Source organism: Oryx dammah, unplaced genomic scaffold (genome assembly GCF_014754425.2).
Source record: "Oryx dammah isolate SB20612 unplaced genomic scaffold, SCBI_Odam_1.1 HiC_scaffold_24, whole genome shotgun sequence".
Lineage (NCBI taxonomy): Eukaryota > Metazoa > Chordata > Mammalia > Artiodactyla > Bovidae > Oryx > Oryx dammah.
Window position 1 is genome coordinate 52,167,940 of NW_024070208.1, and position 27,649 is coordinate 52,195,588.

Sequence of the window (27,649 nt, forward strand, 5' to 3'; positions counted from 1 at the left end):
AGTAGTCTTACGTCTACTTCCCATTACCCAGCAATGAAAACTATTTCTGCTTTCACTAGGCCATGGTGGTGGGCTGTGCAATGAGGCAGTTAAGGGGAAATGGTATACTTTGTATTAGTGCAGCATCCCGGGTAAACCGCTGAGAGGGAGGAAGCGAGGAAGAGCAGAGAGGAGGTGTAAGGAAGTGGGGGTGGGGAATAAAAATTGAAAAAAAAAGGGACAAGCCAGCTTGAAACTATTTTCTTGATGAAAATTAGTTTCTATGAAGCCAAAATACATGGGGGGTAAAAAAAAAAAAAGGAACAATGTGGAGTGCTGAAACATGTCCTCATTATCCAGTATCAGAATAGAACCTCACCTCAGATCCCAGGGCAGACGCGGTCAGTTCACTGACAATGCTGGCCAGCAACCCGCAGGTGTTGGAGACCAGGTGGGAGGAGAAGAGCTCATTTTCTCTCCTCAGGCTGTTTCTGACGGGGAGCACCACAATTACCAGCATTTTCTCCAGAACTTCACGGAAGCTTGTCATCCCAGAGATATTCTCTTCATTCTGTGACACATGAAAAGAAAAAGTTCCCAGATAATTGCTTTATTTTCCTTCACCTGAGTACTCAGCTGCAAAATATTGTTTTCTAGAAGACACCTTTAAAGCCCAGACTTGAGTCTTCATTTATGTATGCATCCAGCTGTATGTGGGCTCACTGTGTCTACTTTTCATGTAGAAGTCCTTTCTCAAATTATCAGTCTCTAGATATCATAAAAGTACCACACATTTACAAAATGTCTGTGCTTTCATTAACCTTGAGTCATTTTCACTTACCCTCTTATTTGACTTTTCACTAACAATCATATATGACAGAGAAAAAAAACCTCTTCCTATTTAAAAAGCTATTTCTGCAGGACAAAATTCCAAACTGAGATAATTATTTCTGATATGAAATAATTCCCAGTATGAAATAATCTAATGACTACTGATTTAAAGGCAAAGCAATTGAGCAATAGTCTATATAATATTTTCTAATAAAATTATTTCTGTACATGTATAGGACAAACATATGGAACTGTACAATACATTGTGCAGTTTTACAATTCTTAATATATTTGATTTCAGAAGTGAAGAAGAAATTTCCACCCCTACCAATGAAAAACTTTCAAAATAAGAAATTAGTCCCATTAAAGACCAGTGGGAAAATACTTTTTTCCAGGAAAAAGGAGAAAAGATGAAGCACCCTCAACAATATGCACAATCTTTCTCTCATACTTTATTAATGTCTAATCTTAGGCTAAAAATAGTCACTTAAAGATATTCTTCAATCTTTAAATTATTTCTACTATCTCTGAATAAAATTACCATAACATTTAGGTCAGTATCTTAAGTAATTAAGTTTTCATGGCTTTCATTCTCCAAAATCTTTACTTTCTGGGAACATCTCAGAAACTTAACTTTGGATAAAACTCAATTTCCAACAGTTACTCGATAGTCAGTATTCCAGAAGGGCTTTCTTTGGGGGGTGGGGCATGGGGGATGCGTGGAGTGCATTTATCTAGTTACATCCACTTAGTTTCTAACTAGTAATTAAAAGATTAATGTAAGAAACTTCCCATAAAATCTTAACATGGAGTCGAGTGTCAATTTATTTTAGTTAAAGGATATATAAATATATATAAAAAAGCACATTACTAGCCACTAAAATTTTAGAAAAAGGGAACTCTTATTCACTAGTGTTGGGAGATGCAAGCTGACATTAGCTTTCTAGAAGGCATTTTGGCAGTTGGTAGCAAAATCTTAACATATTTTCCTTGACTGAAAATTTTTCCACACTTTAAGATTTATTCTGGAAAAATCACTGTGTATATAAATAAAAATTTAGTCAATGATATTTTCAGCAGCACTGTTTAAAATATTGAAATACTGGGAAAAATCTAAATATATTTATATAGAGGAAAAGTATTGAATGATTATATTATGCTATTCCCAAATGGTAGAATTCTATATTATCCATTAAAAAGCAAAATATACTTATCAGTATATATTGTCACAGATTAATAGATATGTGAATATGCAATTAATTTCAATAATTACCAAATGTTAGTAGTTCTAAAAAGCTTTTAATATCCTGAAGTTTTACTACACTTTTAAGGAAAACACTGCAACACTAAAGGGAATCCCAAAAGAAAAACAAAGCTTATCCATAACTTTATCACACAAACATTATCTTTACTTCTAGTATTCTCTTCCAAAAGATGTATGTTTTTGCATACATATTTTACATAGTTTGTCATCAGGGTGTGTCTATATACCTTGATTTTTTTACTTTATTTTAAAAACTTAACAAACATCTGCCTTGATATTAAATGTAAAGTTATTTTTAATGACAGATAGAACCATATTTTATAAAGTTGACATATCCAAATTCAATTATTTCACTTAATGATGGACATTTAAGGCTCTAAGCTACTCACTTTTCCTTTTAATAATATATATATATATATATATATATATAGCTTTAGTCTTTCAGTTACTTCCTCAGGTAATTTCCTTTGCAAATATTCATCACACATACTACTGAATTAACAACTTATTTTTTAAAAATACCCTTCCAGTTTATGGGTCCTCAATTCAAGAGCTGTATTTATCTTAATTCTCGTCTCAACTAGTACCTAATAAATGCCTAACAAATAGTAGGTACATGATAAATACTTGCTAAAAGGTTGACAGAAAAGGATTACTTACACTACACAATGCTACAAAACATCTATTAGTGGTTTCCTCACAGTCTTACCAGCATAGGATATTATAAAAGCAAAAAATTATTTTTCCTGATATTTTACAAATATATTGATACCATCATAGAACTTTCATCCACATTTAATTACTAGTTAAGACTGAAAAATTTCCCAGGTTGGCTTACTCTCTAAAAGTCCTTTATATTTGTTTCCATTACTTCTATGGGATCTTGCCAAGGTGCAAATTTGCTTCCCATTCCACTATTGTTCTATTTTGTTTCTCTATGTCACTGAAATTTTTCTCATAATTTTTCTGTTGCTTCAGTCACTAGAAAACTACTGTACAATAATTGGTATAACTGTTCTATTTTATACCCTTTTTTCCCTTTAAAAATTCCTTCTCATCAACTTCTAGTAACTATACATGGTTTCCATGCATACTTAATTTTTTCTCCACAATGCTTTCTCATAAACCAGAAGCAATGACTAAGTAATGTTTCCTATGACTATTGTTTTATAATACTTATTTTAACATACTAAATTGTTGTAGAAAAAATGTTTTAAAACTTATCTATTTCCCTAAAATTCTATCTTGGCAATCTAAAATATTATTTTGGAATGTAAAAGTTTGCTTATAGTATCTGCAATTTTTAAATGGTTTGACAAAAAAAAATACACAAGAATTTATATAAGTTTATCATATTTTGTATAGGTTAGGGATCATTTAAAATTAAAAATTAAGAGAAAAAAGACTGCTCATTTACAGATAAACATGAGAAAAATTTCTTCTTAATTTTAACTCTTCTTGCAAAACTCATTATTTGGTAAATATACTTACCTATGCAGAAGAATAAGCACCAAGCTAAGTATGTTTCTATTTAGTTTTATTACTTCATATGGATGATATTTCAGAAAAATATCTACCTGGCTGAGTTTTTCCATATGTGCTACCAAAAGGGGAAATCGGTGAACCAGTGTGGAGTCATTCTCTGTGCTAACTTGTTTAACAATTGACCGTAGCAATACTTCTCCATCATATGCAATAGGGAAGATAGAAGTCAGCTTAACAGACGTGTGACACAGAGCTGACATCACAGCTGCAAGGAGTCGGCTACTTGATGTCTTGAAGTTTGCCTCTTGGATATCCTTTTAAAAACAAAAAGGCAAACAACCTTAAATCGTACCAACATTTTCTAGCACTAGGTCACTCTGTCTGGTTATAGGATAATACACTATTATTATCAATGCTTTTAAGCACAACTGTTTAAATTACTACACAATGAAGCTGGAAAATAACTAAATACAGCTGAGAAAAATCAGCTTCCTGTACTATTTATATATTTGTAGACCCTCAGAATCACAGTCCTCTCTAGTACAATTTCTCAAAAGTGATTTCATAAAGGTCCCAGTTAGTATACAGTGAAAGTTATTTCCAGTAACAAGCACTGAAACCATTTCCCTCAAATAATAAATGACTTAACTTGTCAGTTGGTGCTACTATAAGAAGATATCTACCTCATGTTAATGTAGCTTAATGTTTTTACGCCGCTGCAGCAGCCATTTCACTAAGATCACAAAATTATGTCATCTTATTACACAGTTTATTCAGAAAATTTATCACACTTGGCAAGATTTTATAAAAAAGTATTAAAAACTTATCAACATAGGATATGCAGGCTATACAGAGGATCACACAGTTTTGTCTCTCCAATCAGTTAATATGCTTGTAATAGCAACTCAAGTATCAATTACATTAATTTTTAAATGTAAAACTAACCTTGCATTTCTAAAATAAACTCCAACTGCTATAATACATATTTTATTCACAATTCACAAAAGTTGTGTACATCGTACTTAGTTCATAAAGTATTTGTGTTACAAAGTCTAGCTGAAAGCAAAGCAAGTTTCTATATGTTAAGACAATGTTTGTTAAAGTTAGCCTGCTCAGTAGCAACAACAACCAGGTTAGAATGGGCAGGCTGAGACAGTGAAAGAGTAATTAAGTTGTGCAATGATCCAGGCAATAACCCTACCCCAGGAAAGTAAGTAGTAAAAGACATTACCCTGCTCCATGGCAGGGATGAACGTGGAGGACGTTAGACTAAGTGAAATAAGCCAGTCACAGAAAGATAAATACTACATGATTCTACTTTTTTGAGGAATTTAAAACTGTCAGACTCACAAAAGCAGAGAACAGAATGTTGGCTGTCGGGCTGAAGGGAGAGGAAATGGAGAACTGATGTTCAACAGGTATAAAGGTTCAATTATGAACGATGAATAAGTGCTAGGGATCTGCCGTACAACATTATATCTGTAGTAAACAATAGTGCATTGTACACTCAAAATGTATCAGGAGGATACATTTCATGTTAGGTGTTCTCACAACAATGAAATAAAACTTTTTTAAGTCCAGTGAATATAAATTCAATATGAAAATAGTTAAAAAAATAATAAAATGAAAACAAAGTTGCCTACCCAAATCTCATCACCAGAATAACCTTTTTAACTCCACAAGGATGCCCTGCTTCTGACAGTGAATTTTTTGGTGGTGCTGGGGGAGGAGGCGTTGGTAATGCCAGAACTTCCAGTACAAAGGTAAGCAGAAGTGTGTACAACAGACGCCTTGTGCCTTGTTCCCAAACTTGGGGGAGCAACCAGTATTCCCCCATTAAGTAAGATATTAGATGCAGATTTTTTTATAAGCATCTTTTAGTAGACTGGTATTTGTTGAGTTTTCATCAGTGAGTAAGGGATAATTGTCAAATACTTTTCGTGTATCGACTGAGAGGATCATACAGTTTTGTTTCTCCATTCAGTTAATATGCTTGTAAATATCAATTACATTAATTTTTAAAAGCAAAACTAACCTTGCATTTCTAATATAAACTCCAGTTGGTATAATAATACACATTTTATATTGCTGGATTTGAGTTGATAATATTGTTAATATCCATCTTTCTAAGTATATTTGTCTATAATATTTTTTCTTTCACAATCCTTGTCAGGTTTTAGTATCAGGATACGAGTTTGGGAGTGTTGCCTCCTATATTTTCTGAAAGTTTGTAAAGTCATTTCTTTCCTTTATGTTTAGTAGACTTCATCAATGATAATATCTGGGTCTAGGGTTTTCTTTGTGGTAAAATTTTAAATAATTCAATTTTTTTAATGGACATAAAAACATTCAGATTATTTTATTTCTTATTGTGCCAATTCTCATTAAGTTGTAATTTTCAAGAAATTTGTATACTTTATCTAAAGTGATAATTTGTTGGTATAAAACTGTTTATAATATTCCCTTATAATATTTTAATGTCTGTTGGATATATAGGTATATTTCTAATTTCATTCCTGATAATGGTATTTTTGGTTTTTTCTTTCTCTCTCATCTCTCAGACTTCTAGGAATTTAAAAATTTTATTTTCAAAGAACCAACTTTTGACTTTCTAATCTTCTCTATTTTCTATTTCATTGATTTTGATGTTTAACTTTTTTATTTCATTCCTTTATCTTTATTACTTTCTTCTTACATTGGGTTTGATTTGATCTTTCTAGCTTCTTAAAGTAGAGATTTAGATCACTGATGTTAAACTTTTCTTTTTTGCTACTAAAAATAATAAAAGTATAAATTTTTCTCCAAGCAACACACTGGCTACTTCTCACAAACTGTGCTATATTTTTATCTCCATTGTGAAAATGTCTAATTTCCTTTGGAATTCTTCTTTGATTTGCTGGTTACTCAGAAGTGTTGCCTACTTTCCAAATATTTGGTGTTTTCCTTGATATATTTTACATTTAATTTTGAATTTAATTCTACTGTGGTTTGAAAACACCTTAAGATCTTCATCTGATAAAATATACTAAGACTTATTTTGTGGCCTAGCATACAATCTACCTCTGTGAACATAACGTGTATACTTAAAAGAATATGTACATTGAACCTGCACATTCTATTCTGTAAATATCAGTTCTTCTGTATCTGAACTGATTCTGTTGTCCAGTGGTTCTATTAATTACTGAAAGAGTTCTATGTTCTAATAATTATGCATAGTTACCAACTATCAACGTGATTTACTTCTCCTTTTAGTTCTGCCAGTATTCTGCTCAGGTGTCTGAAACTAATTTGAGGCACACACTTTTATTAGAGCTGCAGTTCCCTCATGAGTGAATGAATGGCATTAGCATGCAAAGCCATTCACAGTCCCTCTCCTGACTGTTCCGGAGATACGGGAGTGGCAGGAGCTACCATAAGCTGCCGGTGCTCTCACACACATGCTCACTCATAGATTCGAAAAGCAACCCAGCATCTGTACAATGTGCTTGCCAATTCTATAACTGAGAAAGGATAAAGCAAATAGAAAGTTTTGTTTAACTTTGATTATTTAAGCCACACATACCAAACCGATTTCCTAATTTACCTTTTATACAAGAGAAAGGCTAAGGCAACTGAAATGTATTTTCTTTGAAAAGTTTTAAGTAATATATCATATTTTCAGCTGCTGCTGCTACTAAGTCGCTTCAGTTGTGTCCGACTCTGTGTGACCCCATAGACAGCAGCCTACCAGGCTCCTCTGTCCTTGGGATTCTCCAGGCAAGAATACTGGAGTGGGTTGCCATTTCCTTCTCCAATGCATGAAAGTGAAAAGTGAAAGTGAAGTCGCTGAGTCATGCCCAACTCTCAGCAACCCCATGGACTGCAGCCTACCAGGCTCCTCTGTTCATGGGATTTTCCAGGCAAGAGTACTGGAGTGGGTTGCCATTGCCTTCTCCATATTTTCAGCTGACATTTTACAAACTTAAAATTACCTGATCCAAACAATTCAGTAGGTCACAAAGGCAAGCCCATTGTAAGGCAGGAGTTGGATAGAAAGAATGGAAACAGGCAGTGAACGTATTATGACACTCCTGAAGGACAGCTTCTAGGAGACTCAAGGGTTGACTGAGATATCCTTGGGGATCATTATCCAGTTTCACCATGCAGTGGTCAACTCCTTCGGACAAAATTTTTCTTAACAAAGTTCTGGTTTTTCCAATACATTCTGCTAATTTGCTAGTTTCTTCTACAACAGCTTTTCCTGTAGCTTTAAGAGGAGAAAGCAGATAAATAATTAATTAGGATAAAAAACATGCATGGAAACACTCAATAAATTTCAAGTAACTTCCTATATGGCTCTTCATAACCTAGAAGTGAAACAAGAGAGATCACATGTTGGTCCAAAAGTATTTTTTTTTTAATCTAAATTAGGGCAAAAAAACTTGTAGTGGTTGCAGCATGTAAGTCCAAATCAGTCATTCAAAATATTCCAATTTGACAGAATCCGTTTAAAATAACACTTTATTAGAGTAGTTAACTTTAGCCTAATGTGACTTTTGTTATCAGAATGACATGTAATCTATTATATTGTTTATAAGTAAATATGAGCATCACAACAAGCCAACCTTTTCCACTCAACTCAGGAGCAGGTTAAATAAAGGCAGTTGGGGATTTTAAACTCATGGTAATCCCTATGCAAACCTCCTAAATGTCTCAAAACATTGTTTCCCCTTAGGTCATTAAAAAAAAAATGCATCATACCTGACACTGGGTAAATTTCACAGGTATAGACACGCAATAACCTCAGACAACAGGTTCCCACAAAGCGCAGTCTCTCTAAATCTAGAAGCGTAGCTGTAAACTGGAATCCTTTTAATCCTCTAAGTTCTTCAACTCCTAAGACTAAGGTGGTCCAGCTCCAGTGAAGAATACTCAACAATGACTCAAAACATTCCTAATCCAGAATATGAAAAACAGATACCAATTAGTTTAAATTGTACCACAGGTTGACTCAAATGGAAAGATGACATTCAACTTGAAAAGTTAATCTTTAAGTTTCTACTGAGTTTCAGTAACCCAAATAACAGACATTCTATTAGTTCATTTATTAAATGACCATTAGGAACATCTTTGAAGCTTGACAAAAATAAAAAATAATTTACTCTATGTCTACATATTAAATTTTATAATACAAACTATAGCCAAATCTTGATAAACAAGTTAAAAGGAAATTAAAATTGACTATGAAATACAAAAAACACTTATTTGGATCTTCAAAAATTCTAGAATATGGGTTTAGGGTGGTGAGCATAGTTTGCCATTCCAGTTGGCCTGCAGGTTTTATGATGCTTATATGATGATGGATATGACACGAATCTCAAAGTAAATCTCATCTCTACCAAATCTCAGTTCTCTGGTGTGACAGTACCAAGAATAAAGGTTTGTAGTTTAAGTTTTTAAAGAAATGAATGAATAAATTTATTCTACAAAGATTACAATTACAATTACCTAATGACCACAAAACCACTTAGACGTTAATATGAAAGAATTTCCAGGCACACAAAAAAAGGAGATCACTGAAAAAGATGTAACAAAGGCAAAGATACTTATTGGATCAAAAGATACCAAACAGATCTTAATACTGAAAGGATGTCAAGGAACCAAGGAGCCAAAACTCTTAAGAGTTCCTTATTCAAAGCACAACTTCTATTGGAAGGTGTATTTGACTTGATATATCCAAATTTAAATGAGCCCACTTCCACTAGAAATATTCATAGAAGTATGTATCAAAGACATGTATGTACAGACATGAATATAAAACCAACCCTCTGTATTCAAAGGTTTCATACCTGCAGATTCAACAGACCAAGGATCAAAACTATTCAGGAAAGAAAATTTCCAGAAAGTTCCAAAAACAAACCTTGAATGTGTGGCATGCCAGGGATTATTTATATAACAGTTACATTGCATTAGGTACTACAAGTAAGCTAGAGCTGACTTAAAGTATACAGGAGGATTTGTGTAGGTTACACACAAATGCTATGCCATTTTATATAAGGAACTTGAGTATCCAGGAATTTTGGTATATGTGGCGGGGGGGGCTCCTAGAACCAATTCCCCCTTCAAGTACCAAGAGACAACTATGTAAAAGTAAAAAATGAGATACAAACAATCCTTTGATAGGAACAGAACTGGATAAATTAGAGTACATCAATCTGCTGGGAATTCCTTGGCCGTCCAGTGGTTAGGACTCTGATTTCTCACTGCCGAAGGCCCAGGTTCTATCCTTATTTGGGAACTAAGATCCCCCTAGCTGTGTGGCACAATCAAAATAAAAGAAAGAGTACACCATTCTATGGAATACTATGCAAACATTAAAAAATTCAGACAGAGCTAGTGTATCAACATAGAATGTCTGTAGTATGTTAGTTGCTCAGTCATGTTCAATTCTGTGTGACCCCATAAACTGTAGCCGGCTAGGTTCCTCTATCCTTGGAATTCTCCAGGCAAGAATACCGGAGTGGGTAGCCATTCCTTTCTCCAGGGGATCTTCCTGACCCTGGGATCAAACCTGGGTCTCCTGCACTGCAGGAGGATTCTTTACCATCTGAGCCACTAGGGAAGCTCGTCTGTTGTATATTTGATGCAACTTTTCATCATCAATCTCACTCCTTTGCATATATCCAGAGAAAACCATCAATTTGAAAAGATACCTGCATCCCAATGTTCATAGCAGCACTATTTACAACAAACAAGACATGGAAGCAGCCTAAATGTCCGCTGACAGATGAAGGAATAAAGATGTAGTGTGTATATAACATACACACACATACGGAGAACACCTCTATTTTCACATTATTTTAAGTGCATATTCTTCGGCCTGGGATGTCAAAACTAGTACAAACAAATCTCAGTTACAAAACTATGCTGAGATAAACTTTGCTAACCATCAAAACGAAACTGAACACTGGACAGAAAAGCTGAAATTTTTTAAAATGGCTTACCACTGAGACAGTTCTTGCAAAAGATCTCTTTAAAATATGTACAGGTTCACTGGTTTGCTGTTTGCCCTTTGAAGCACTGCCGTCACTAGTTGGAAGTCTGAAGGTAGCAGACACACATAAACTTATGTTGGAAAGTTCAATGACATTTTCTTCTCAAATATACTTTTTTGCAATAGCAAAGTAAATTAAACATTTAAGTATTCTGTTAGGCAAAAATCCCAATATGGGTCTTTTTATAAACATTTTTCATGCTAAGCAAAATTTTTAGCACATAAACAAAGCAGTTCATCTTCTAAATGTCGCCTTTATAAAAAGCTGGGTAGTAGAAACTCTCTTCTACTAGACAGCAAACATAACATGTTTTCTAGTAATGTTACTACTAAATGCTAGTAACCGTACCCAGGAGTAGACCAAACAACTAGTAATGTTCAAAATGCTACCCATGGCAAATACTGACTATAACAGATTGCAAAATAGCAAAGAAAAATCTCCTCTTGTAAAAAGTGAGGTTATAGCATCTAGGTTCTTAAAGAGATTACTAGAAAAGATATGGAAGAGAGAATCACTGTTCCAAAGCTATTTCCTTTGATATTTACTACTTAAAATAAAAACGTAATTGTTTAGTAATGGTTTATATCTATTTAAATTACAGTAATCTCCTAGAAATAGATGGATATACACACATAGGCAATGCTCCCGTATATGTCTCAATTTCCAGAAAGTAATTAAAATTCTTAAATGATATTAAAATATAATAGTATGTCATATGAGCAAGTTATCATTTGATATTTTAATTAAAGGCAGAAACTTTTCAGCAGTAAGGGATTTTCCAATTCATTCTAGCACAAGATGAACAAGAAACATAAAACTGTAGAATAAATCAACTAGGCTTAGATAGAAAAGTCCCTAATACTCAGATTTCATTTCTCTAAGATGAATTTCATTAGTTTAAAACATTCCGAAATTGGTGAGAAAATCAATAGATTTAAAAAATAAGTCATTAAAATATTATAGGCATAATATAGATAATGTGAATCACTAGTGACATTTTACTAAAATTAACCTTCAGGTAAAAAAATGTTTAAAGATATACAAAACTTAGATGTTTCTGTTCTATTTCTAATGGTATATTATAAAGCGCTGAATGCTTCAAGTAATTTCTCCCTTATTATGTCACAAATTTTATAGTAATCCTACTGCATTATATTAAAAGAATAAACCATGTTAATTAACTATAAATATGCTAAATACCTGTATAATAATTGAGGTATCTGACCAGCATTAACATCTGTGCCATTATTTGATTTCTTTGAACTTTTAAACTGGAAAACAACCCTATGAAGAGAAAAAAACAACAATGCAACCAAAAACATGATTCAAGATTCATGAAAGAAACTGAAAAATGTAACAATCATGTTTTCAAACTTTATGTAACTGAAGAGAAATTCATTCTTCAGGGGAGAAAGTAAAAGTAGAAAGACACTGTTGTGATTTCAGTTCTAGCTCCAAATAGCTTAATGGGTTAAATGAAAGAACAGAACCTGATTGGGAGCTACTGCTCTATCCCTCCTGTTAAAGCTCAACATCAACCAGAATGGTACGTTTTTACCAAAATAGCGATACTTCAACAAACAGTTTAAAATCTATTAAACTAGATACGATATAAACTTTAGCTTAAAATGCTATGATATTTCAAGGCTGAATCAACTGTATATGGAATAATGTAGTACAGGATCAAAAAGGAGTCTCTTGAGTTTTACCATACAATCCGAAAAGGATACGTTATGACAACAGACTTAATTTCTCTACAACATTCTACTTTGTACATTCAGGAACACAGAATTCACCTCATACATTAGTCTGCTCTTTTTTTGGTCAGCTCTGAGTTGAATGAAACTATATGAAATATATCCAGTTCAAACAGCTTATGCTCAAGAATGATAAAGAATAAGCTGAACTTCTCTTATAAATGATAGCTCCTTCACATGAATCAGAGTACAGAGTAGGCTAGACTTGGAGTCAAGAGACCCCAGGTCGAGATCTGGCTCTGCCACAAAGCATCTGTACGATTTGATGCAAAATTGTTTCACCTTTTGTCTCTTTATTCCCGACTGTAAAAACAGGGCTAATAACCCCTTTACAAAGTTATTGAGAGCATCAAATGAGATATTATGTATGAAAGCATTTTATAAACTGGGAAGAGCTCTATATTTGAAACTTAAACAGTAAACTTCCCCTTACACCTTATTAAAACTATATCATCTCATATCCTAAAAGCTTTGCAACTTGTATTTTCATAAGCACGATCAAATTTTATAGCAAGTATATTACTTCTTTTTTCTAGTTTCCAGACGCCTAACTATTCTTGTCATTTTCCTCTGTGTAACTTCTAATTTTGGTATAATAAGGTTTTAAACATTGTAACATCCAGAAACACATACAAATGCCAAGTGACAAGAGCAAAGAATAGCAGAATATCTTCTCGTTTTGTCTTACTTTATTTAGCATGAGATTACACGAATTTAATTTTTAGCAGGTCATATTATGTTCTAGACCTACAAAGATTTTTTTATCCTACAAAAAGCCCTCTGAACTTTCAAATCAACATTCAGCTAACAAAAATGAGAGCTGCTTAAGTAATGCTGAAACATTCTGCTTACCCATCATCCGTGGTAATAGAGGCTTGTCCGTGAGATCCACAGTCACTGCTGGGTCCTGACACTCGCGCCCAGGCAACATACCACCAGCCTGCCTGCAGGAGGACTGGTTCATCAAACATCATTGCATATTTTTCCCTAAGAGGAAAATCAGACCGTCAAAGAAAAGGCCTCTGCACTTCTTTGGTACATACATTTACTTTTTAAAATCCTTTTTATAAGCAAAACATGAAATACATGGTATTATAAGATTCTTGCCAAACGACATTTAAAACCCTCTATTTTAAAGTCTGGGCAGTGGAACAAATTTGAGTCAGTTGGAGTTAGGTGGATGAACTTAGAGACTGCTATATAGAGTGAAGTCGGAAAGAGAAAAAACAAATATATATGGGATCAAGAAACACAGTACTGATGAACCTATTTGCAGGGAAGGAATGGAGATGCAGATGTAGAGAACAGACTTGTGGCAACAGTGGGGGAAAGACAGGGTACGACAAATAAAGGAAGTAGCATATACACACACACACACACGCACGCACGCACGCACGCACGCACGCACGTACTCTCAACTGCAAAATAGATAGCTAGTGGGAAGCTGCTATACAACACAGGGAGCCCAGCCTGGTGGTCTGTGACAACTCAGAAGGGAGCAGTGGCAGGGAAGAGGGAGACTCAAGAGGGAGGGGATATATATATATAATTATGGCCGATTCACATTGTTGTATGACAGAAAACAGCAACATTATAAAGCGATTATCCTCCAACTGAAATACACAAATGACAGTATTATAACACACAGTTCTTGTGTTATGGTCAAGACATTTTCGTCCCCTTCATTGTGAATTCTAAAACTTGCTTAAAAAATATAAAACTTTCATACTAAAATAAGATGACTTCTACATTTCAGTCACTCAGTCGTGTCCAACTCTTTGTGACCCCATGGACTGTAGCACACCAGGCCTCCCTTGTCCATCACCAACTTCTGGAGATTGCTCAAACTCATCTCCATTGAGTCAGTGATGCCATCCAACCATCTCATTCTCTGTCGTCCCCTTCTCCTCCTGTCTTCAATTTTCCCCAGCATCAGGGTCTTTTCAAATGAGTCACTTCTTCACATCAGGTGGCCTAAGTATTAGAGTTTTCAACTTTAGCATCAGTCCTTCCAATGAATATTCAGGACTGATTACCTTTAGGATGGACTGGTTGGATCTCCTTGCAGTCCAAGGGACTCTCAAGAGTCTTCTTCAACACCGCAGTTCAAAAGCATCAATTCTTTGGCACTCAGCTTTCTTTATAGTCCAACTTTCACATTTATACATGCCTGCTGGAAAAACCATAGCTTTGACTAGATGGACCTTTGTCAGCAAAGTAATGTCTCTGCTTTTTAATATGCTGTCTAGGTTGGTCAGAGCTTTTCTTCCAAGGAGCAAGCGTCTTTTAATTTCATGGCTGCAACCATCTGCAGTGATTCTGGAGCCCAGAAAAATAAAGTCAGCCATTGTTTCTCCATCTATTTGTCATGAAATGATGGGACCAGGTGCCATGATCTTCGTTTTCTGAATGTTGAGTTTTAAGCCAACTTTTTCACTCTTCTCTTTTGCTCTCATCAAGAGGCTCTTTAGTTCTTCTTCACTTTCTGCCATAAGGGTGGTTTCATCTGTGTATCTGAGGTTATTGTTATTTCTCCTGGCAATCTTGATTCTGGCTTGTGCTTCACCCAGCCCAGCATTTCGCATGATGCACTCTGCATATAAGTTAAATAAGCAGGGTGACAACACACAGCCTTGACGTACTCCTTTCCTACTCTGGAACCAGTCTGTTGTTTCATGTCCATTTCTAACTGTTGCTTCTTGACCTGCATACAGATTACTCAGATTTCTCGTTTTCCAACTCTTGAATTTTCCATAGTTTGTTGTGATCCACACAGTCAAAGGCTTTGGCATAGTCAATAAAGTAGAAGTAGATGTTTTTCTGAAATTCTCTTGCTTTTTCTATGATCCAACGAAAGGGGCAATTTGATCTCTGGTTCCTCTGCCTTTTCTAAAACCAGCTTAATCATCTGGAAGTTCTCAGTTCAGGTACTTTTGAAGCCTGGCTTAGAGAATGCTGAGCATTACTTTGCTAGAGTGTGAGATGAGTGCAATTGTGTGCTGGTTTGAACATTCTTTGGCATTGCCTTTCTTTGGGATTGGAATGAAAACTGACCTTTTCCTGTCCTGTGGCCATTGCCACATTTCCCAAATTTTCTGGCATATTGAGTGCAGCACTTTCACAACATCATCTTTTAGGATTTGAAAAGCTTAACTGGAATTCCATCACATCCACTAGCTTTGTTCGTAGTGATGCTTCCTTAGGCCCACTTGACTTCGCATTCCAGGATGTCTGGCTCTAGGTGGGTGATCACACCACCGTGGTTATCTGACTCATGAAGATCTTTATTGTATAATTTTTCTGTGTATTCTTCCCACCTCTTCTTAATATCTTCTGCTTAGTTAGGTCTGTCTCTGTCCTTTATTGTGCCTGTCTTTGCATGAAATGTTCCCTTGGTATCTCTAATTTTCTTGAAGGGATCTCTAGTCGTTCCCAATCTATCATTTTCCTCTATTTCTTTGCACTGATCACTGAGGAAGGTTTTCTTATCATTTCTTGCTATTCTTTCGAACTTTGCATTCAAATAGGTATATCTTTCCTTTTTCCCTGTGCCTTTTGCTTCTCTTCTTTTCTCAGCTATTTGTAAGGCCTCCTCAGACAACCATTTTGCCTTTTTGACAACCTTTAACTGTTACCAAAAAAATGGATAGTTTTTTCAAGAAGACTGAATTTTAAAGTAGATTTATTCAACTAAAGTGTTCTGTGGGCTCTGAAATCAGATGGCCTGAGTTCAAGGCTTGGCTTTGTAACTTGCTGGCTGGGTGATCTTGTGCAAATTACTACAGCTTCTGTGTGACTCAATGACTCATGTTTCCTTATTTGAAAATAGGGATAACAGTAATATTCAGGTCATAGGACTGCTCTGAAAACTGAGTTGAGACAAAGAGTTTGGAACTGAGCCTGTCACATAGTAACTACACAAAAAGTTCACTAAATTAGGAGGAAAGCAAATAAATAAATAAACAAATAAAAGAATCTGATATATACCCAAGTTGAAAAGTCCTATTAACAGAGTGGAAGGAATGTGCACTGATTGCAGCTAGGGATAGAGAGAACAGAGGATACTGAGGAAGGGGAAGACTGTCATGAACAGTTCTGCAGAGGTCTGAAAGTACGAAACAGGATATGAAACTGGCAAAGTGTCTAGTAGGATTAGAGCATTAAGACAGACAAAGAAGAGTAACAGGGAGAAAGTTAAAAGAGGCTGTTAAAGAGAATGGAAGTTCCTTAATGCTAGCCATAGGAATCTGGGCTTCATTAATAGGCAAATGAAGAAAACCTAGATGATTCTGTCTATATAAAACCATATACTGCATTTTTGACTCATAATCATCGGTTCAAAATATAATGACAATGGTATCTTAAGGCTTTACTAAAAATTACTTAATAATTAATTTTCCTGAAATTTCCCTAATTTTCATTCATGGATAACATAAAAGTTACTAGAAAAATATCTCCTGATATTGGTTAATGCCTAAAGTGAAGAAACAGTTGGAATTTTCTTTAGGTTTACTATTTTGCTCACAAAGTATTATCTATCGAAAGCAAACTCAATGCCTTATCACCAGTTTCAGAAAAGATACATTTTCATTAGCAAAAAGCTTATGAATGCCACAGGAGATTTTCTTAATATAGTGACTGGTGAAGGACCATATGTTACTATTACCATTAAGTTCAATTCATTTCTTTTTCACATTATCGTCTTCCCTGGTTTATCATAGCACAGGCTGAGACAATTCTTAGGATTACACAGGAAGACTGATAAAATCTGCCTCTCTTTTATTTAACGAAAACTTAAAAAGCAAGCATCCTGATTCTGGCTACTGCTGAGGTTCCAGTAAAGCTGGCCACCTCTCCAATGGTGCTATAACCAAGCAAACACTACAGGCACGGTGTCAAGGCGTCAGAGTATGCAGGTGATCTAAAGCGCGGCCCACTGTGACTACTGGACATAGCACAAGTGATGCTACTGGTAGTAAATGACTGTACTGCATCACTAGAGTAGCATATCAGATATTCTCTAAGTGATGCATGAAAATATGTGTGCAAAATACATGTGTATTTCCACCTTCAGTGTAGGAAAAGTCAATTTATCTTGTGAAGTACAAATATGAAGGACACTATAGTTTTAATGTACTATTGTTAAAAGCAACACTTATCACCTAGTACATAATTTAGTTTCTTAAGCATCTGATCACAGATTACTTAAAACTTCCTTTTTACATCATGTTATTCATTTATAATAAACTTGCCACATCAAGTATGCAATGATTACAATGAATACTGAAGAAATCTTTACCTAGCAGCACAGTCATAAGCCAAGACATCTGTCTCTGCAAGAAGGTCTCCATCAGTTTCATGATCTCCTCCATCAGGACCTAACTCAAACAGCTGGGGAAAGGAGAAAAGCATATTGTGATCACTCAATCACGTAAATCTGCTGAATAATGTGCTTATAATTTTGTGTCTCTAATATACACTGGACATTATTAAATGTAAAAGAGTACCTGCTTAAAAAAAAATCTTAGTGAAATAAACCAATCTATATATCTAAATTAAGAAACTTATACAATGTCTTGTGGTCTATATTAACCTCAGTTTTTCTTGCTTTATATATTCACCTACTTATATCAAATGCTCCAAAAATGTTCTTTACCAGACATAAACATCTGAAGGAGGTGAGAGAACTCTAATTTCTAAGTGAGGTTCCAACAACGTAGAATTTTGCCTTAACATGTAACTAGCTATGAGATCCTTGGATCCGGTTTCTTCATCCATAGAAGGGAGACAGACACACTAGCAGTGCCTACTTCATTGTAAGTGCGAGAATTAAAAGAAACGATACTTGTAGAACACTTATATACCACAGCACCACCCCAAAAAAAGGCTAGAAAAATACTAGCTGATGAGTTGGCAATAACAGAAGGTAAAGCACTCAGGTTACTCAGTGGCAAAGAACCCACCCGCCAGTGCCTGCCAGTGTAGGAGATGTGGCTTCAATCCCTGGTCAGGAAACTAAGATCCCACCTGCCATGGGCTCCAGAACTAAAAAGAAGCCCTCATACCACAATGAAAGATCCTACATGCCACAGTGAAGATGCCGGGAGCCACAACTAAGAGCTGAAACAGCCATTAAGAAAAAAAAAAAAAAAAAAAACCTGGGCTAATCCTTTTGTTCCATATCTCTCCACCAGTCCTTTATCTATTCTACTGCTGGTATCAAACCCTGTCAATGCCCCTGTCAATGCCATTGTCAATGTGTTTCCAGTATTACTAGCTGAAAGAATGCAGTATGAACTAATTAATTCTCTCCTTTCTCTCCTTGTTCTAACCCATATTCCACAGTTAAAGGTTTTTGCTTTTCTTTAATAACCCATAGTTGTCTTTGTAAAATGCATATCTGATTAGAATACTTCTTTAGTCTAAAAGTCTTCAATGGTTTCCCTCCTTTTCACTGTAAATAGCATGATATAAAGGTCCTTAATAACTTGCCCTTATGGCTCCACTGTTATCTTCAGCAAATAATTTTGAACACATTCTGTGTGCCAGGCAGGGTGGTAAGAATCAGGCATACAGGGGTACACAAGGCAAACAACAAAAAAAATGGGGGCTATTGGAATGTACAGTTTTAAATAGGCTCACCAAGGAGTTGAGATCTTAAGGTAAAGAAAAAGTGAGCCATGCAGGTATGGGAATGAAGAGCTGTAGTCAGAGGGAGTAACAGGTGTGAAAGTCCTGAAGTTTGACTGTGCCCAGCATGTTTGAGGAACACAGGAAGCCAGTGTAGCTAGATTGTGGTGAATTAACTAGTATAACATAAGGGCAGAGGGGTGATGGAAGTTACTTCTGATGGTGTTTTTCAGGCCCTTGTAAGGCCTGTGGTTTTCATTCTAATATAAGCAGCACTGCAGGAATCTCAACAGAGGAGTGCCATACTGTGGTGTACATTCCAAGAGAATCACTCTGCTTTGCAGAGAAGACAATGAAGGGAGCAAGGATGGAGTAAAGGCTACTCTGTACTGATCCAAGTGGGTGGGGTTTGGACCAACCTAGTACTAGGGACAGTCTTCACAAGTAGTTAGATCCTGGATTTATTTTTGAAGTGCAGCCAACAATATCTGCTGCTAAAGTGAATGTGGGATGTGAAAGAAAGAGGGCAGTCAAGAAGGACTTCAAGATTTTCGGCCTGAGCAACTGGAATAATAAAGTTAACTCTATTGTGAGCCCATTAAATAGGATGGGGAAGGACAACAGGAGGTTTAGAGAAGATGTCAGAAGCCTGGTTTTGAGTATGTTACACCCCAAATGCCTGTTAGCTATTCACATTGAGAGGCAGAGTAGGCAGCTGTGTAAATGACTTTGGAGGTCTATTAAGTGTAAGAGTGATAAAAAGAAAAACACTTAAAGCCATCAGGCTGGATCACTGTGGGGTGAGCAGACTTTAAAAAGATGTCCAAGACTTTGAGTTCTGGCACTCCAGCATTTACAGATCAGGAAGATGATGAGTAACCAGCAGGAGACTAAGAAGAGCAGCCAAAGTGACTGGAGGAAAACGAAGCCTGGTGTTCTGGGAGCCATGTGAAGAAATTGTATCAAAGAAAAGCTCAATCAGATTAAATTGTGTTGACTGGGGTAAGGAAGATAAAGACTGAGACAATAGTAGCATTTAACTGAGAAATTTTGTATGAAGCCTGCTACTGAAGTTACGGCATAAACGACAGTTTTCTCTTTCACTTTAAGAGAAAACCAGATAACATGACAACAGAACATTCAAGCTATCAGTGAAATTCTGAAGACTGAGCAGACCCTTTACTCGGTGTAACAGGGGCCCCTTCTGACATGCACAGCGCAGGGCACTCACGACTCCCGGTCGCTTTTGACTCTCTACCAGAGGCAACCCATCCCCTGACTCACTTCATCCCTGGTCCCCCTATGTCTGCGGTGATGATGTATGTTTACATAGCATCTGGGGATATATAAATGCTAAAAAATTTTAAAGCCACATCAAAATGCCCCTGTATCTCGTCACTAAAATGGCTACAAGAAAGTACGCAGAGAGAAAGGTATACAGAAAACTGAGATTGACTGCTAATGCCTTTTTCAACCTAAAATGACTGAAAAATCATTTTCTATTTATTTTACTCCTTTTTAATTTGACTTCTGAATTTTTCATGAGTTAATGATTTACTATTACTCTATTTGATCGTAGCAATGTTTCCTCAGGTCCTTTATTAGAGGAGGCATTCTATAAATTAATAAATCAAGTTAAAATGATTATCTTCAAACACAGAGAACAACAGTGTGAATGGACTGCTTACCTTAATTTTAGCAGTATATTCTCCTCTACCTCCAAACAGACCAAGACCACCAAGTAAAATATCAGTGTCGGCACTAAAACGTATAGCTTCCACCGAGTGAGCAGAGTAGCCCCAGCCCCCTCCATGACCTAAAAAGACGCAAATGGTAATTGACATTTTAAAATGTCCATATAATTCATTTATAAGACAGTATTTCCTCAACATAAATGTACATACTTTCAAACCTGTTTACTACACTATAATCTTCTTTGGAATAAACCTTCATCACTGCTTGAGTTTCCTCCTCTGTGCTCGCAACACCCATTTTTAAATCCTGCATAGTTGCCAAGGTATCAAGACAACCTAAAATCAAACAAACGAAAATTTTCAACTGCTTGAATGAACACTTCCCCTAGTATTCGTAATATCTGAGATGCTGGAGGTGATAAATTAAAACAGTAAACTCTAAATGTGCTCAACAAATTTATACCAAGCTTCAATATTTCATGGAAGATACTTAAAACCAATACAAATTATCCTTTGCTTGTGTTAACTATCGTATTTAAATATATGCTGTATGACAATGTTTCACATAAAACTCTCTGAAAAGTTGCAAGAGCTTATTTAATATCAGAGCCCTTACAAGGTCCGTCATTTACCAAACTCTATGAATCACTTCAGATTGATTCTTTTTTTTTTCTGCTTACCAATGATTAAGACTTTAGATTGATTCTTAAGGAACTATTTGAGGAAGACACAGTAGCCTGAGATAAACTTAATCAGTGCTAGTTTGGCATGCTTACAATGGTTCCCAGATGTTATAAAAATGCTGTATCTCAAATTAATTAATTAGAAGTAAATTTAATGTGCTGTGGAAAACTGTTATGTAAGAAGAAACAGAGTGGTAATTATAAAATTATATATTTTTATAGAATTTATTTTAAAAGTGCATAAAAATTAAATACTGTAATTATATATTTGAATATTTAACCTGCTTCACTAAAGTTTATGTATTCAAAATAAGCAAAAAACATTATTTTAAAAGAGTTACCTGTTAGGAAAATTATATTCAGGGCTGCTTTATATTTGGGAATATATAAATCTTTCATGGTGTTGGTGTAAGTCTAATGTACTTTTTTCTGTAGGAGAAACCTTTTAAAGTTAGAAGATTTAACTTATTTTGCACCTAGCACATTATTATTTAACAAACATGACAGAATGATACACAAATTTAAATATTCTTTAAAAAAAAACCTTCAGGACACATTAACGAAAATTAGTTGATCATCAAACACCAACCCTACCTAGGATGTGCAAAGCCGCATGAGAGCGGGTGGTGAGAGCCCTTGAGCCCGTCGGTAAGGCCAGCTCAGGACTCAGAATACTACATCGGGACTGCATGTCTGCTGCAGAAGGAAGTCGGGCATCAGCAACCACTGCATTGTAGCACCACAGTTCTCTAGTGCTTGGCCGAAACCTTTCAAGGAAAAGATTACAGCACCTCAACATACAGTTTCATTTTTTAAAAACATTTTAAGCAAAATTGATGACACGAAGAGAATAATACAGCCAGCTTAAACAGGACAAAATGTAGCTCATTACTTTCCATATCTGAGCTAAAAATATAAAATGATTTGTTATCATAAAAAATTTGAACAAAACAGCAATATGTATCACAGTATTGCATGAAAATAGAGCAAGAGTATATTTTAAAGTCTAATGTGTACTTAGAAATATAAAACTTTTGTACAGCAAAACTCCGTAAAAAAAAGTGTTAAGTCAAAAGAAAATACACAAAACAAACACGAGACGAAACAACAATAGCCATAATGGAGAGGAAACTCCTGCAACCCAACAAGAGATAATCCAAAACCAAAAGTGGGCAAGGAACATGGAACTCTGTTCTTCGGAATGGAGCTGCTGAATCTTACTAATCAACAGTAACGCATCATAAATACTATGAAGAACCCACAATGACATCCTGCCACTATTTCATTCCTTTCATCTCTTCTAACAAAATTCTCAAAACGCAGTCTCCACTTATTTTATTTGTTAAACTTTTTTTGGAAAAGCTGTTTAATCAACTACTGAGTTAATGCAAAAGAACAGTAACAAAATATTTTCAAAATAAAGCATTTAGAATAATGACATGATGTACACTAGTAAAAGGAGTATTATCATTTATCTATTAAGTATCCTGTTGCCATCCTCCCTACTCAATTCCTTTCCTTCCCCTTTCAAAAGGAACAAGTATCTTGAATTTCAAAAGTTTGTTATCTTTGCTTTTCTTTTCAGCTTTTCATGTTTGTATCAAAATAGCATATAATTTAAGTTTTGTGTTGTAAATTGTCTATGAACACAATACATACTTTGTGTATTCTTTTCTGGCTTGCTTCCTTCAAACAAAAGAATATTCTTACAATTTGTATTTACACAGGGCGATGTGGCTGCAAAGTCACTCCATTTCACTGTTGTAAGGGTATTAGCTCATGTGACTATATCACAACTATTTGTCCATTTTATTACTAATAGCAAAATATGAAAATCATTCAGTCTTCTACTATAAAAAAATGCTGCTATGGATAATCTTTTACACAGTTTCTAAAGCACAGGTACAAAAGTACATGGGAAGGAAGAACAAATCCTCATTTTTCACAGCTGAAATGTCTACACAGGAAACACTGATCCTCTAGAAAATCTTATTCATGTTAGATACAGTTGACAATTCAGATCAGTTTAGAAAGGATTATCTTCTCAATCAAAGGCACTTGATGATCCAAACTTACTAAATATATAAGCATTTAAATCCAGCAGTCCCACTTTGGGTACACAGCCAAAAGAACTGAAAGCAGGACCCTGACAAGATATCTGTATGCTCATGTTCAGACCAGCATTATCCACAATAGCCAAAAGGTTGGAGCAACCCAAACATCCTTTGATGGGTGAAGGGATAAAGTAAATGTGGTAGAAACATACAAAGAACTACCATCTGGCTTTAAAGAAAAAAAAGAAAGAACTCCATCCAGTCACAGGCTAAATAAACTTGTCACAAAATGAATCAGTGTACAATTTCACTTACATATCCGAAGAAGGCAAAAGCACAGAAACAGAGCAGAAAGGTGGTTGTCAGGAGTGGGAGGGAGGGAGAAATAGGTGTTCTTTGCATACATTTCAGTTTCACAAAGTGAAAATGTTCCAGAGATCTACTGTTCAACAATGTGACTATATTTAACACTACTGAACTGTACACTTAAAAATGATTAAGATAGTACATTTTATGATTTTTATCACAATTAAGAATTATTTTTAAACACATACTTAGAAATAATACTTTGCAGAGAATAAATTCTATGAAAATATTAACTGCTGCTATAATTGGTAGCATTAATATTATTGGGTTATTGCTTTTTAATTTAATCTATCAATCTGCTACTTGCAGTTCTTATTTATATATAAAAAAACCAAAAGACATGCATTTTGAAAGGTATCACACAATAGAAACCACACTTTGTGACCCACGGAGGAAGTTAGTGGGATTTGGTATGGGGGAGAAAAAAAAGACATGGAGATGGACCACATCATTCTTACTGTTTGTATATTTGCTTTGTCTTTTAAAAAACTAGTAACACAGATTCATGTGTCAGTTCTGTAAATTTTAAAATGAAAAATAAAACTGCTACTAACATTCGTCTGCTCTTTACAGGCATGAAGTTTCTAATTATTCAGGAGAAGTTATTGTTAAGAATACAAAAGGATGCAGGCTTGGACAGGAAGGAAAGTCCAAGTAAGCTAATACTGAATCTGCAGTGTCTGTGATGGAGTAAAATGCAGGTACCCTACTGAGAAACACAACGGACACAAAGCTGCCAGAAGTCAGCATAATGAAAGGAACTCTCCAACTTCCAGCTGTTTCACTGAAACATAGGAGGAGACTGCCCTTCATGTTTTAATCTCTGTTTTGGAATAAGGGGTAAGTGATCAGAGACCTGGCCAGGCATCTGAGATCACCTGTCCCCCTGCTACTACCATATGTGGAAAAGGCAAGGTTCACCTAACCGCATACCACATGTCACAGTTCTCTTAAGGCTCCAGGAAAACGACTCTAGTTATATCGTTAGAATCTACTCCTACCATTACTTCTAAGTTAAAGAGTGCATTTCTATGTATGCAAATGTATCCAGAAACAAATTCCATACTGGCAGCTTTCATTTTATTCTATTAATGCAAATTTAATTGGTTTAAAACTAAAACATATTACAAGGATCATGGAAAATAAAACATCACTTTAAATGTAGGTCCAAACCAGAGCTCGCTCTTTGGTAGCTAAGTCTCTTGTACTGACTTCTAATCAGTAAATAAATGAACACAAAATCCACCTTTTCATCATTTGCTTCTCTATCCCTGCCATTTATTTCACTGTGATCACTCTAATTCTGGTTCCCAGGGCCTCACGTCATCACAAGAATCACTTTAAGACTACTCACCCCCCAGCCTCTTGTTATCTGATCCATCCTGTATATTGCTGCTGGGGAATCAAAAAGCACTACTCAATTCAATTCTGGCCTCCAAGTTGCCTCACAAAATGCCCAAATGAGACAGTAAGCTTGTCAGCAACCTGGAAGCACGGTAACTCCTTCACTTAGAATCATGACTCACAACTGATAGAAAATATGGCCTTTTAAGACCCAGCCGGCTGGTAGAAAGGAAAGTAGGAATGGGCAGAAGAAAGAAGACAGAGAAAGTTTTCTCCTGCCAACTAAGGCTGGCCGAATAAACAACTCAAGGAAGAAGAAAAATTAAGTCCTGTGATGTGCCACTCTGGTAAAGGCATGACTCCCTTATTAGTCATCAAAGCTACAAATCTGGGATAACTCCTTCCTTGACTCATGTATATAAAGCACTATAGTAAATTTTAAACGAATGCAATATAATTTCTTGGATTGCTTGTGTACCTGTATCCATCTGTACATTTTTAAAATTCCCAGAGTTTGATAAACTGGTATATTTCTCTACCAACATGGGAATTTTGTTATATACATTCCTAAGGGCAAGGTTCATTGGTTTTATTTATTCTGTACTGTTGTACTGTCTTTGGCATAATTTCATCTACATAGTTGGTAATAATTAGATATCTACAGAACCAAGAAATAGAGTGAATTCTGTATAATACAGATAAGGCTGCTGACAGACTCAAAACAATGAACAAGAGAACTCTTGAACATGAAACTGCTTACGATAACGACAGTGACAAAGCCTTCCATAGCATCTTACTACGTGCCTCTGCCCTAAGTTCTTCAATTCTCATGATAGCCTATGAGGTCCCATTATTATCCCTGTTTTATAAATGAGAAAAGTAAGACACGCAGAGTCAAAGTAACCTCTCCACAGTGACAAAGAAAGCAAAGTGTGCAAGTGGGATAAACCTAGGCAGTCTGGCTCAGAATGCATGTTTTTAACTGCTGCACTATACTGGAGAGGTCCTGGAGAGGCACTGCAATAGTGTAACTATCAGTTGAACAAGAGAGTTCTCATCGATGAAAAGTCTGCCTGTACATGGCTTTCATATTCCAAAGTACAATTTGATCAAAACATATTTATTACTCTGTCTTAAAAATGGAGAAGCTCACCTCCAAATGACATCATACACAGGATCAAGACACACACCAAATCCCTGCAGGTCCTCTTGTTCAGAGTCATTAAAAGTTTTACAGCTCCCATCCACTTTATTTATCAGAAGACACTTAAATGGAGGAGGCTCTGATATAGAAGCAGGTACCAAGCCTTGGGGAAAAAAAATTATGCATTTTAAAGATGCACTACCTTTTTACATTCCCCCAACTTATAAGCATTTCCTATAACGTAAGTATTATTACTATCTCCATTTAATAGATGAAGAAACTGAACTAAGACTTCGGGGTTAGGTAACTAAAAACCTTTAAATAGCAGAATGTGGACTAAAACCTCAGGCTGTCTAAATCCACAACACATGCTCTTAATTTCCATACTACACCATTCCATTATATAATTATTCATGATATCATAGACACAAGTATAAATTGACACCTTGGTCTCAATGAAACTTTAAAGTCTGATTTATGTAGCGAAATTTCCATAGCGAAATTCTATCATTTATTTATCAAGAACCAATACAGAAAACTTCCTCTTTCTAACACAGGTTTTATACCATACAATTAGGTTCCTATTTCCAACACTCTCTAGTTTATAAACTAGTCTCCTAATAATTCCAGTCTTTCTGTGCATACACACATATAAACACAGACACTTAAAAGCTTCTTTTAAACTTCTTCAAACAGAAAGAAAACAAAAAGCTACAGGACAACATGTCATAATAGGAAAAGATGAACCATTTCTTTCAAGGATCTTTCAGAGGGAGATTTGTTTTGGGGGTGGGGGTATTACCTATAATGTGTTTACTGGCAAAAATTTCTGATGTAGCAAGCACATGAGAATTAATAAGTGCTTCATCAATTCGTAGGAAAGTCTGGTCCCCACTTGCGCCTATCCAGGTAGCTTTTCTTCCATATTTTGATCCAATGTTAGGCATGGGAGCTGGTTTTGCATTCCAATATGGCACATCCAAAATTGGTCTGCCCAGTTGTCCTTTCTAAAAGATTAAATAAACCACATTAACAACATGACTAAATAAATAATTTATAATTTTCTATAAAGTTAAGGAAAGAGTAGACAAAAATAGCTCTATGAGACATTATTCTTTATCAGTTGTTGGCTGTTTCTTTCTTTAAATAAAGGAAATTTACATGAAATTTGGACCAAACTTGGATAAAGAGGTAATTTCTATTATTCTTAGGCATTCTCCCCTTAATATTAATAAACCACAAAGAATATATTAAAAAATAATAATGAAGTTGAAATATTTTTCCATGTAAGGCATCTCCCTGAAATACTGTACTGTCTTTAACATCTAAATGAAAAGTATAATAAATATACAATGTATTTAAAAAGTAGTAATACAAATCGTTC

General features: G+C 35.3%; 1 protein-coding gene across 2 annotated transcripts in view; it reads right to left on the minus strand.

Moving 5' to 3' along the window:
* MYCBP2 (MYC binding protein 2) overlaps nt 1–27,649 on the minus strand; it is a 267,214-nt gene that overhangs the window by 116,501 nt on the left and 123,064 nt on the right. For both annotated transcript variants that reach the window (XM_040266905.1, XM_040266904.1), the window contains 13 exons: nt 27,068–27,272; nt 26,275–26,428; nt 21,952–22,124; nt 20,885–21,010; nt 20,669–20,796; nt 17,650–17,741; nt 13,203–13,337; nt 11,794–11,877; nt 10,543–10,639; nt 8,300–8,492; nt 7,531–7,805; nt 3,652–3,873; nt 359–550 (listed from right to left, as the gene is read on the minus strand). In XM_040266905.1, coding sequence (XP_040122839.1) covers nt 359–550; nt 3,652–3,873; nt 7,531–7,805; nt 8,300–8,492; nt 10,543–10,639; nt 11,794–11,877; nt 13,203–13,337; nt 17,650–17,741; nt 20,669–20,796; nt 20,885–21,010; nt 21,952–22,124; nt 26,275–26,428; nt 27,068–27,272 — 2,076 coding nt within the window. The remainder of the gene's footprint in view (nt 1–358; nt 551–3,651; nt 3,874–7,530; nt 7,806–8,299; nt 8,493–10,542; nt 10,640–11,793; nt 11,878–13,202; nt 13,338–17,649; nt 17,742–20,668; nt 20,797–20,884; nt 21,011–21,951; nt 22,125–26,274; nt 26,429–27,067; nt 27,273–27,649) is intronic.